Below are 12,616 nucleotides of genomic sequence, written 5' to 3'. Positions count from 1 at the left end.
ATATAAACCATTGATCTTGCAATGACTCGAAATGGTTCCTACAACCTGTAATTTATATGTCATCAAACTTAGTACTTGCCAAGTGAGAACTAAAAGATGACTACAGACAACCACTAAGACACACAAAGAATCAAAACAATTTTAATATAAAAAATAACATCTAATCAACTAAGAACTTAAAAAAAGGATGAAACTATGAGATTACCAAAAAAACTGATGTTAAAGTTTGTGTCATGGGTTTCGTGGTTACACAATCTGGATCTTAAACTCCGAACATAGCTGATGTTAAAGTTTGTGTCAAGAGCTCATGAGATGATGATGAAGGAAAATCTTGTATAATGTCAGGAAATGTAATTAACACATATCCATGTAATATAATGTCAGGAAACATATTCTTTGAAACAATCCATGGTTACTCAAAAATAGATGATCACTAATTGCACTAATTGGTAACTCAATTAGCAGACACAAATTAGCAAATTCAATAAGCAGTATAGTAGATGGAATTACCTATTTCTTTAACTTCAAACCCAAAGAAAAAAAACCAGGTAAATTAATGTTGAATCATGATATATAAGTTTATGGAAGCAGAAAGAATATCTTATTCCTCATTATGATAAAATTTGTAAGGAGCTCCACTGTTACATAAATTTCAAGTTAAATTCAACAATTTGAAAACCAAAAATATGTCTATGTTCAATGTGATTACGGAACAAATTTCATCTTATTTATCATTTCATATACTGCTTCTAACGTAGCAAAGTACAAGTGTTAAACAACCGGAACGGAAAAAATACACCAAACTTATATTTCTCACCAGATTCCTTCTGTTGCCTCTTCCAATTGGAAGAGGCAACAAAAATTCATAAACAACAAAAAGATGGTGATTTTTATGGTGGATTATGAAGACTTACCTCTTGATGCTTAATTTTCTGCAAAATCTTAATAAAACATCAAAAATTCATAAATTACCAATTAATCCCAGACAAATAACAAATCAAGTTAAACCTGAGATTAAACAACAAAGTAGTTTACATGACAAATCACATGTGAAATTTAACAGTTGTATCTAAACTTGATGTTAGGGCATGAATAGAAAACAATATAAAATGAGTAAAAATTAACACATTTGGAATTAAAGTATAACGGAAAAAATGGAAATCTAAGGGTGGTAACACCAAAATGGAAGAAACGGAGGAAGTGTTCTTAATTATGGGTAGTAGATGGTGGTGACTAAGATAGATAGGAAGAAAGAGGGAAACATGCGTTAGTGAGGGCGGTGGCGATAGAACCTAGATGCATGACCAATTCAACCTAAATCAATATATGGAAATAAAAAAAATGGAAAATTCAATACCTTTTAGGTATAATGTAAAAGATGAATACCTCTGTAAGAAACAACATTAAACTTACATAATGATTCTGATGACCTATGGGTGAAAGAGGCGCAATTTCGGTGGTGAAGCTGCGACAGTGGTGAATGTCCGATTGTGATGGATTTGTGGTAACAACGACAATTACCATTTCTTCCAACTTTTAACGATTCAAGAATTGTGATTAACTGAAAAAACCCTTCAAAAGTATAACTGTAAACACCAAAACGAAATCTAAACATATAGTACCTTAATTGAAGATGCAAATCGGATAAGTAATTGACGTCTGAAACGATCTTTGAATGGATAGAGATTGGTAGTAATGGAGGGCATCTTTGGTTTTCATAAACCTGCAAAAGTATGATCATACGAGAGTTATCAAAAGTTCAACAATTTTTGTAGATATATTAGGAATCAATTGATTATCTTTGACGTTGGTGACAGACGGAAGAGAGAAAGCTTTATGTTTTTCTTTTTCCAGCGATTCAAATAGCAGAGATGTGTGGAGGGGGCGAGGCTAGGACGACGGCCAAAGTGGAGATATACTGGCCGATATTTAAGGATTCAACGTAGTCGATAGGATTAAAGAGCTTGGTCAAAACCGCTGATTGTATTTTCGGTTTAAAAATGTATATTATTTGAAATATAATATTATTTTATTAGTGATTATTTGTACTATTAGCTTAATGATTTGGACGTCTTAAAATAATAATATTATTATATTCAATCTATTTATAGAAATAGTGAGATTTCTTTTATAAGATAGTATATATATATATATATATATATATATATATATATATATATATATATATATATAGCCTCAAATGCTGAATTTTAAGAGGTACAAACCTTAAAGCATCATATACAACAAGTTTATGCAATTAGATCGTATCGGTGAATCAGTCAACAATGTGAAACCAACGTTTCATCAATTTCAGCTTTTGAATCGGTCAAAATCAAATGAATCTGTTAGATCAAATTAGACTTATTGAATCAGTTGAATCAGGCAACACCTTTCAGCGTCCTCTCATACTTCCCATATATGTTGCGTCTCACCCCGTTCTCTATAAACCCTACACTCTACCGCCACCATCACCGATGCAATCGTCTTTGAAAGAACGCCACCGTGCAACCATAGATTCGTCTTCGTCGAATCACTCCGACTCATTAAAGACTTCATCTTTGTGAATGATTTCGTACATTGTAGGTTACAACCTTCTTCGGATTGTTTTCCAACTTTTAACGATATTTGATTTTTCTTTGTGTTCGATTGAAACCCTAATTGTCCCCTTTCCTGATGACAATCGAGCTTCATCACAACCATCAATCAATTCCAATGGAGCTTCAACACCACTGAACAGACGCCACCACGCACCACTAGGAAAGTAATACATAATTCAAAACTCATACCATTTGGATTCAAATTCATCCACAAATTTTCTTAATTCCAACTCTTATCACCCTTTATCTTTTAGCTTTTGACCCAATCCTACAATAATGAATCATGTTCAAGCCTTAGATCCCAACAAAAACCTCTCTATCAAAGTAGATGAAATTTGACTCTTGATCTAAAGTTGTGGGCTTTTTGCGAGACTACATACAACCAAAGGTAAAATCCTGGTTTGGAGATATAAAGAACCAATTTTGATATATTTTGGATTATCTTTGACTTTGGGTTGTATATTTTAGGTTGCAAGATTGTTTAACAAAATCAATCATGTTTAGCTTTCCACGCTAAAATTTTCATATTATCATTTTATTAGTTCATTATCTTTATTGTTGTGATGTTTTTATTTGTGCAATTTAAGCAATGTAAGATAGGTGGATACATAAAATAAATAAGGTAAGGAGGAGTAATTTGGTAATTTTTAATTATGTCAATATTACTTACATTACATGGTATACTTTCAAATTCAGAAACTACAACAAGTGAAAACATGTGAATGTTAATTTCATGTATCTTTCGGTGTCGATTGGTTCATAATCAAATTGAAGAGGAGGATAATTATGTATGTGTGTAGATGTGGACAAAACAAAAATGAAAGTATGAATGCTTGTGTGATTCCTTTGCCAACTTTATGTTTCTTTTTATGTAGGAATAGTCGAATGTTGCAATAACTGCTTACTTCTCACAGGTATAGGGCTGAAATTCTTCTACTTGATCTCAAAATGGGATACCCTCACCAATTGAGTCCCAATTGGCTTGCCTTTCATTCTTGTTATGAGTTCTCAAATTATCATATCTCCTTTTGAATATAGTGCTTTTGGGGGGGGGGGTGTTATTACAGGTATATTTCCATCAGTGTAGAAGAGCTTCACAATCCCATAGATTGTGAACTTTGTGAAGGTAATTTTAAAATTATTTTTTTAAGAAATATCGTATATTTAATGTTCTCTCTCACAAGTATAATGTTCTCAAGGAACTCAGGAAGCTAAGGAGGGGTAATTTGGTAATTTTAAAGCTATAAACATTAACCCTTTGGTAAGCCAATTTTCTTCTTCTGTTAATAACTCTTACTTAATTCTATATTTACCATATTTTATTATTTTGTAATTTTTAACTGACAAGTTGACAGTAATCTAAAGGGAGAGATTCCTAATAATTTATGCAATTGCTTCAGCCTGGCTAATATGTCACCATATATAAGATAGCATTATTGTCTTTTAATCTGTCTATTAACATGCTTGATATAAGTTTTAGAAAATTGTGATTTCGTTAAGACACGTGATGAGATATGGCTGAATGACAACTATTGAACCCAAAGTTATTTAAAAAATGGAGAATTTCGTATATGCCCTTATTAAGCATTTGCCCGACTTATGTTCTAAATACTATATTTGCCCATTTTAATCTTTTAAAATATCATGTTTATCCAAATCTATTTTTTTAATAGTTTTAATATTTATTAATTTTTTTTTATTTTAAAATCATTAAAAGTGAAAGAAAAACCAAAATTGTACATTTTGCCCTTTACTTATATAACACTAGAAATCTTCACAGAAAACCAAAAGCACACATTTGGAAACTGTAAGCACAACACTTGCACCTGCACCTGCACCTGCAGAAGGTTCTACTGTTCATAATTCATGTGAAGTTTTTTTATTTTTTATTTTTTTTGGTTGTTGGGAAAGGGTTCATGAGGGATAAAAATGGCATCATGTTTGTGCATTTGCATTAAGGGAAACCCCTTTCCCTTATTTTTGGTTCGAGTCATTTCTGTATTTAGCCAAAAAGAAACATCTTATCGTATTAAGTTGTTTCCTCATTATGTTAAAAGAAAATGATGGGAACTTATATTTATATTTGTTTTAGCCATGTTTTATGTATTAAGTCATTTATGCTTTCTTTTAGGCTTTTGACTATAAAATGTTTTGACCTTAATTGTCTTGACCTTTTGATTTAGTCTTTTGTTATTGCACATGGATATGAATGAAAATAATGAGGAAGTTACTACAAAGACCGATGTATCCTATTGAACTTTTATAGGTTAGTAAACATATTTTTTTTCTTGCTAACTTCTTCTGTGATATTTCATCTTATTGGTTATGTTTTTGCAATTATTGAAAACAATAATGTCAAGCGCATGACATAAAAGATGAATTTTACAGGGATTGTTGGTGGGGGGCATGGGTAATGACATTTTTCTAAACTCTAAATCTATAGGCATCTACTGTTTTCAATGTTTCCTATTTTTTAATATTTGTTGAAATTAGTGTTTTTACATCATATATTGTAGAAGAATGTATGTCCGGAAATGTTGTTTTCTCTTTTTAATATTTGTTGAAATTAGTCCCTGGTGTTATTTTAATGATACGGAGGGTATAATCGTCCTCAATGGTAGCTGTTTCTGGTGATGTTTCATGCTACTATTAGTATGATGTTTTTAATATTTGCTTTTGTAAATGTATGTTGCTAAGTTTTTGTTTTTTTCCATTCAGTACCTTCTAAAAACAAAATATTATGTATTAATCGTATTTTTTTATCTTATTATGTATTAATCGTATTCTTTATCTTATTATTGTAAGTTCAAATAAACTAATTTAGATAAAAATAGAAAAAAATATAAATTAAAATTTATGAAATTCTTGATCCACATATCACCCATCATCTATGAACAACTTGGCATGTTTTTCGTATATTTGAAGATTTAAAATAGTTTTATGTAAAACGATGGGAAAAAAATTTATAGTGCATGCAATGGTGAAATAATTTGAATTTTACGGCAATTAACCATTATACAAAACTATTATTGTCAAAGACATTCACATAATTGTTTTTAAATAAACGAATATAATTGGTTATAACAATTCAATGTGACACGTTTTTATAGTTATTTCATATTTGACGTATTTAATCATTTGCTATATAAAAAAGTTGAAATGATCTCATTTAAAAAAAAAATATAATAATGGTTATCAACAATGTTTTAAAAACCGGTTTGAACCGGCCGGTCAAACCGGTTGGACCGGGAACCGGGAGAGGGAACGGTTCAACTATCACCGGTTTTACATTGATTTCTGAACCGGCCGGTTTTTAGAAAAACCCGGTTGAACCGGTCAAAATAAACTGGTTGAACCGGTTAAACCGAATAAAAACATATGAAAAAGAACCATTTACATAATAAACTTTGGTGATTTTGTTCAAATCTATTTAGTTTTCTCTAAATAAAAACATATGGTAAATGTTACAAATTTTTTTGATGTGTTTGTATTCATCTAAAACTATATTTCGTTTTTGTATAATACTTTATTTTCTTTTTGACGTATATGCATTCATGTAAAACACTAAAACTTATGGTTATGTGTTATTTTAATGTATTTGGATTCATCTACAACTTATTTTTATGTGTATTTTTAATGTTTGAATTTGTAAACATCAAATTCATAATTTATATATGTATGTATGTGTAGAAAAATAGAAAAAAAAACATGAAAAATATAGACACCGGTTCACCCAGCGGTCGAACCGGTTAAACCGGATGAACCGGGAACCGGTCACCATACCGGTTCAACTAAAAAACCGGTTTTTAAAACATTGGTTATCAATATAACTTTCTTTGAACATTTATAGTGAATTGACTCTATTTTTTAAAAGAGTTTACTCATCAGATTCAAATGATAGAAACTAAGGGTACGTCTTAAATACCCTTAAATACCCAAAACGGCTGAGTTCAGTTTCATAGACATTGGAACCAAAACCAACATTTCTGGTTATGATACCGAATTTCCTTTTCTTTTATCTTTTTTAAATTTGTAAAGCATAAATAAATTTATATATTACAAACTTTAAATAAATATATTAAGTGAAATTAATAATTAATTTGGAACCCCTTAAAAAGATTTCAAAAAGTAATTTACTAATAAAAGTTCGTAATAACACATAAAATGACGATTACTAAATAGGTTTTATTGAGACTTTTTAATATTATATTTTAGGTTATATCATTTGTTTAACATTCTCAAAAATTTGTCAACCCTTTCAAATTAAAGGTATTTGGCACTAAGGTGCTGTTTGTTTTTTCTAAGGCAAAATGTATGCAGTCTGCGGACCACATCTGTAGACCTCTGCAGCAGAAGAGGTGAACCAAACGTCTGTAGTCTGAAAAAAGAAGACTGTTTGTTTTTTTAACATCTGCAGGCTACTAAAATAAATTAAAATCTAAATAAACTGATTTTTTTAAGGGTTTAGGTCATTTTTGGTCACTTAACTTTTGGTTTTGTGTTCATTTGGTCATTTAACTCTTTTTAAGTTTTGAAAGGTCATCAAACTTTTTGTTTTGTGCTCATTTAGTCATTTAATTTTTGGTTTAGTCACATTTAGTCACATAACTTTTAAAATTGTGCTCATTTAGTCACTAAACTTTTAAATTTTTTCAAAAGTTTAGTGACTAAATGAGCACAATTTTAAAATTTAGGTGACTAAATGATCACAAATCTAAAAGTTAAGTGACCAAACCAAAAGTTAAGTGACTAAATGAACACAAAGTCAAAAGTTTGATGATCTTTTAAAACTTAAAAAGAGTTAAGTGACCAAATGAACACAAAACCAAAAGTTAAGTGACCAAAAATGACCTAAACCATTTTTTTAAACTACAAAGTGATTTTTTAATATATTTATGACTTTGTTATAAATAATTAACAAACAACTTTTATGTATTATTGTATAAAAAGTGAAAATAAAAATAGTACAAATTAACGTATATATTTGATAAAAACCAACAATTTTGGTCGTAAAGTTATGTAAACATTGTAATTAGGAATTAAAGAATTTGATATATAAATGAATGGAAATAAACTTCAATTTTTTCAATTAAATCAATTAAAAACGTACCATAAATATTTTTTCTAAGAAATTGACGATCCTTTATTAAATAATGTTTTATAAAATCTGGCACAAAAAATATAAGAATATATTATTTTTTTTCATATTTATATAAACAACTTCAACGACCGTTATTGTAATAAACTTTTATTTATAAATTTGTCAAAAAAATATCATGTTTGTGTCGTCGAACACATTTTTTAAGTATTGCAACTTTTTTTGTTCAAATTTTTTATCACTAATAAAGTTGGAATAAATATAAATTCAAAAAAAACTAAAAAAATAAACTAAAGTATATGTGTTTTTTTAGGCTAGAAGATGTCTTAAGATGTTAGAAGACTCTGGTCCACATTTGCGCCAAGAAGAGGGCGCAGACATTTTTAGGTCTGCAGTTTTCAAAAAAAACAAACAGTCTGTGAAGGCTAATGTCTGTGCTAGGTCTGCGCCGCGCAGACAGAAGAGGTCAGGAAGATCTGCGGACAAAAAACAAACACCACCTAAATGATCATACATTCTAATATAATTCTAAAATACAGATACAAACACAATAAAAATTGCATCACAATTCTTCAATAGCGCAACATCTAGGTCTAGAAAGAAAAGTTTATATTAAATAATAATATATTTATTTAATTCTTCTTTCAAACATCGGTTCAATGAGTACCCATCGGGTGACAGTTCAAAAAAAAATAATAATAAGAACCGGAAACAGAATCGGTCCCTAGGGGTCCAAACTTTAGGAATCGAAATCGTAACCACTAACATCAAGGGTTTTTTTTTTTGGAATTTGACATGTTTGTGAGGTGAAACTATGTCGTACGGAAACTATTCATCGAAGTGAGTTAATCTTCGTACTTAAATTATTCACTGAAATTAAACTAACAGTCGCAGCCGCATCGCGCGGGTATCCCACTATTTGCTTATATACTGTCACCATATTCTTAAAAAAAAAAAAAAAAAAAAAAAGCTAAATATTAAATGCCACTTACTCAAAACAACCAGTAAACCTATTAAAATCATGGAAAATTACTAAATTCACAGGTAAAACATGACTTTAATGGTCTAATGTGAAGAAAAAAAAAATTTAATGACCAAATCGGACAAACGCCATAACTTTAACTAGAAAGGTTACCCCCGCTACGCGGGGGCCAGAAGCTTTCAATGTTGTTTCCGAATCGATAAATATGACAGACGTAGAAAGTGCAAGGATGACAAGCCCGGGCTTTGCCCTGGACCGTTTTGTTCATGATTTTATGAAAAAATGTAAAAGTTTTGACTGCAAGGACCAGAAGTGTCAAAATGGCTAAAGAATTAAAACGGTAGGAATTAGCAAGTTTTTGGAAAAGGGATCAAAGTTGTCGAACCGTTAAAGTTTTGTGACCAAACTTTAAATATTAAAAGGTTCCTAAATAGAAAAGGGATCAAAGTTGTCAAACCGTTAAAGTTTTGTGGCCAAACTTTAAATATTAAAAGGTTCCTAAAAAATGTAAAAATATCGATTATAAGGATCAAAAGTGTCAAAATGGCTAAAAAATGAGGACCAAAGTTGTCAAACCGTTAAAGTTTTGTGGCCGAACTTTAAATATTAAAAGGTTCCTAAATAGAAAAGGGATCAAAGTTGTCAAACCGTTAAAGTTTTGTGGCCAAACTTTAAATATTAAAAGGTTCCTGAAAGATGTAAAAATATCGATTACAAGGACCAAAAGTGTCAAAATGGCTAAAAAATGAGGACAAAAGTTGTCAAACCGTTAAAGTTTTGTGGCCAAATTTTAAATATTAAAAGGTTCCTACATAAAAAAGGGATCAAAGTTGTCAAACCGTTAAAGTTTTGTGACCAAACTTTAAATATTAAAAGGTTTCTTAAAAATGTAAAAATATCGATTACAATAACCAAAAGTGTCAAAATGGCTAAAAAATGAGGACCAAAGTTGCCAAAGTACAGGGACCAATTCTGCCAAAAAAACAACATAAAGTCCAGGGACTAAAATAGATAAAAATTGTGGAAGTTCACTATTCATAAGAAACAATTCCCATAATATATATATATATATATATATATATATAATGTGTCATTTTCCCATCTTTTATTTTGGCTGCTCTTTTTTTAGCCTCCTTCTTAACAGTACCTCTACATAATGATTCCCAGTTTCCCACCGCTGAAAACCCCATTTGGTAGTTGCTAGGAACAAAGTTTCATGATGGTGGACAATCAAAGTTTGAATCAGATAACGAAAACCTTATACCACCTGATCCAATTAGTATTTACCAAGCAACATTGGAAGACCACATTATCAACATTAATAAACTGCACAAATTCAAAAGGTTTTTCAACTTTACTCACCTTCTTAGCAAGATGCTAATCAATCACAATCCCATATTTTGAATATAGCTGCCAAAGCTCGCTGTAATACAATCCATCGTTCATTCCTTGATTAAGATTAAGATTAAGAATAAGAATAAGAATAAGATGATTAAAATCTTTAACCCAAGAGACGAAACGAACTTCCAAAAGATTCAATTTCTCCATACATCTGAAGAAAGCCAAACAACAACCTATCCATTAATCCATCACCCTTGAAATTGTACCAATCCTAAATTGGAATTGATAGCTTGAACCCTTCCTTTTGAAAATCGGCATACCAAGTTCAACCCAATATCATCCAATTTATGACATATATGATGGATATGGAAAAACCAAGAATTGATTAGCAACATGTTATTTTTCAAACCCCAATTCCCATCTTCTTTGATTCTGTTAATCTCGATACTATACACATCGTCATTCCTCATGTAGCACCTTGTTAATAAGAGATTGTCGCCCTGGAAATCGGCTCCGGCCAATCTCCTCCACCTTTCTTCCATCATTATCGTCATCCGTCTCTTCTTTCTCAGTAGTGTTCCTTTTACCAGCTACAGCAGTCTGATTCTCCCTTCTCTTCGCCGCCCTCTCTCGTCTTTTCTCCCTCCCAACGCTACCACCGCTGCTCCCTTTCCCGGAAGGTTTCTTGAGATTGCTCTCGACCTGCTGCTGCTTATCTTGAACCCTAGGTAACCGACCACCCTTGGATGTCCCCAACAATCTAAAGTCAACCTTGCTCCACCCAACCTTGTCGTCGTAGTCCCACCCAAACCTCTTGCTCAGTTCCTTCAATTCGCCGGCAACACCACTACCCGACGACCCCACCATACCCTCTCCAGTCAGGAGTCTCTCCGCCACCTCCCATTCCATTCTGTCCGCGTATACCTCGTCTTCCAGCACATCCTCTGCTAATTTTCCCCATTTCTCGGAATCTCCGGTTATCAGATTCTTTGACATCCATCTCAGATACTCCGACGACAGCATCCCTAACATCTTCCCTTTGTGTTTCCCGATGTCTATAACTCTGTCCCGAGCCGGAATCGCCCTCATCTCGTTATTCCATGTTGTTTTCTTTATATTATTAAAGCATGAGACCTTCAGGGAGGAGGAGCAACTGAGAAAACTATGAGGAGGAGCGGCGGGGCGTAGAGAGATGTTGAGTTTCATGATTTTATCCATTTGTTAGCGAGAGTACTGTGATTTACTGATTTTTATATGGTAAGGGTTAAAATGCGACTCTTTTGGATCATAAGATCGGAGGATGTATCCTCACCGCACAACCGGTGAGGTGGGGGTTGGACTTTACGGTAGAAATTCACTATGCTCTTTCCTTCCTTAACAATTTTTGTTCATGCTCTATAATCTATATACATAGCAACCCAAATAACTCATTTAGTCACAGTAAAACCGAATATAGCAACCCAAATAACTCATTTAGTCACAGTAAAACCGAATGTTCTATACTCTTTTAATTATATTTTTTAAACTGGTTAACAATTCTCCAATATCCGTAAGAAACCAATCATCTTCATGGATAAATACTTCAAGTTGACCAACTAGAAACAATGTTTGTTTTGATTCCACAACATCTATTATCGGCCACAACATGACACTCTTATCTACTCCCCCAAGACCTGTCAGGGCCGTCTCTACCATTTGCAAAACTAAGCAAGGGCTTAGGGCCCCCAATTCTAAAGGGTCCCCAATTTTCAAACTTATTCCGTTAATTATATATGTATATATAGGTATTTCTTGGGTTACAAAGACAAGTTTGAGCTTGCCCGGGTGGTAAAAGCGTTGGTTTATCAAACTAAAGTTCTCAGGTTCGAATCTGTTTGATAACCCGAAGAACCCGAAGGCTCCCAAATTGGTTGAGTAGTTCCTGAGACGTGTCATTGTTTTATCTAACGCAAAACTTAACCCCAATGATATTTCCCAACTTCACTCCTTTTCCTTGGATATGTTCCATAAATCCAACCCCAACTTAGTCGGGTTCATAAGAAAAGGCAAGCAACTTATTCTAATGTGGACAACCGAGGAAAAAGCCACGTTGGCCAAATTGTAGGTTGATGCATCGGAAGACAAGACGACTTGTAATTCACAAACGTCTCACCAATTTTGGAAAGGAGTTAATTTGCAGTTTTATCAGCAAATGGATCGTGGCAAGCACCGCATGAAAGATCAAGTTAACACCAAGTATGGAGAGGTGAACAAGATAGTGATGAAGTTCAACTTCACCATTTAAACTTTTTTTAGAAAAAATATAATGATTTTTATGACAAATGACAAAATATTAGTTTTATTTCAATGTTCTAATAAATACATTTGAATCCTAACTATTAGACGTATAGAATCTTGATTTAAATATGGTGTATATTTTATTCATATCTTCTATTTTATTTGTAATATTTTGTACCAAATTTTGTTAATATAAATACACTTCAACCCTCTTGTTTTGGGGTATGATTTCCATAATTCACACGGAATCGGCCTAACAAACTTCTTTCTTCTCTCTAGAACTCATCTCTTTTTCCTTCCCCTCTCATTACACTAGTTACA

General features: G+C 32.1%; 1 protein-coding gene across 2 annotated transcripts; it reads right to left on the bottom strand.

Moving 5' to 3' along the window:
- Positions 1 to 8,020: 8,020 nt before the first annotated feature.
- On the bottom strand, positions 8,021 to 11,371 carry LOC145146426 (golgin family A protein). 2 transcript variants are annotated; one of them, XR_013727387.1, is made up of 2 exons: positions 10,040 to 11,371; positions 8,021 to 8,171 (listed from the first exon to the last, which is right to left on the bottom strand). XR_013727387.1 is itself a non-coding variant. In XM_079074999.1 (1 exon), exon 1 carries the CDS (start codon positions 11,234 to 11,236, stop codon positions 10,478 to 10,480), a length of 759 nt encoding a protein of 252 aa, XP_078931125.1. In that variant the 5' UTR covers positions 11,237 to 11,371; the 3' UTR covers positions 9,974 to 10,477. The 2 variants fall into 2 exon arrangements, 1 of the variants encoding a protein (XP_078931125.1); XM_079074999.1 differs by lacking the exon at positions 8,021 to 8,171 and having other exon boundaries at positions 9,974 to 11,371.
- Between the last annotated feature and the right edge of the window lie 1,245 nt (positions 11,372 to 12,616).

Source organism: Lactuca virosa, chromosome 1 (genome assembly GCF_052849685.1).
Source record: "Lactuca virosa cultivar CGN04683 chromosome 1, Lactuca_virosa_CGN04683_v6, whole genome shotgun sequence".
Lineage (NCBI taxonomy): Eukaryota > Viridiplantae > Streptophyta > Magnoliopsida > Asterales > Asteraceae > Lactuca > Lactuca virosa.
Note: the sequence above shows the minus strand (reverse complement) of the source record. Positions and strands in the feature narration are given on the sequence as shown.

Excerpts from the sequence above, each read along its gene's own strand:
- LOC145146426 (XM_079074999.1), bottom strand. The coding sequence starts at position 11,236 with ATGGATAAAATCATGAAACTCAACATCTCTCTACGCCCCGCCGCTCCT.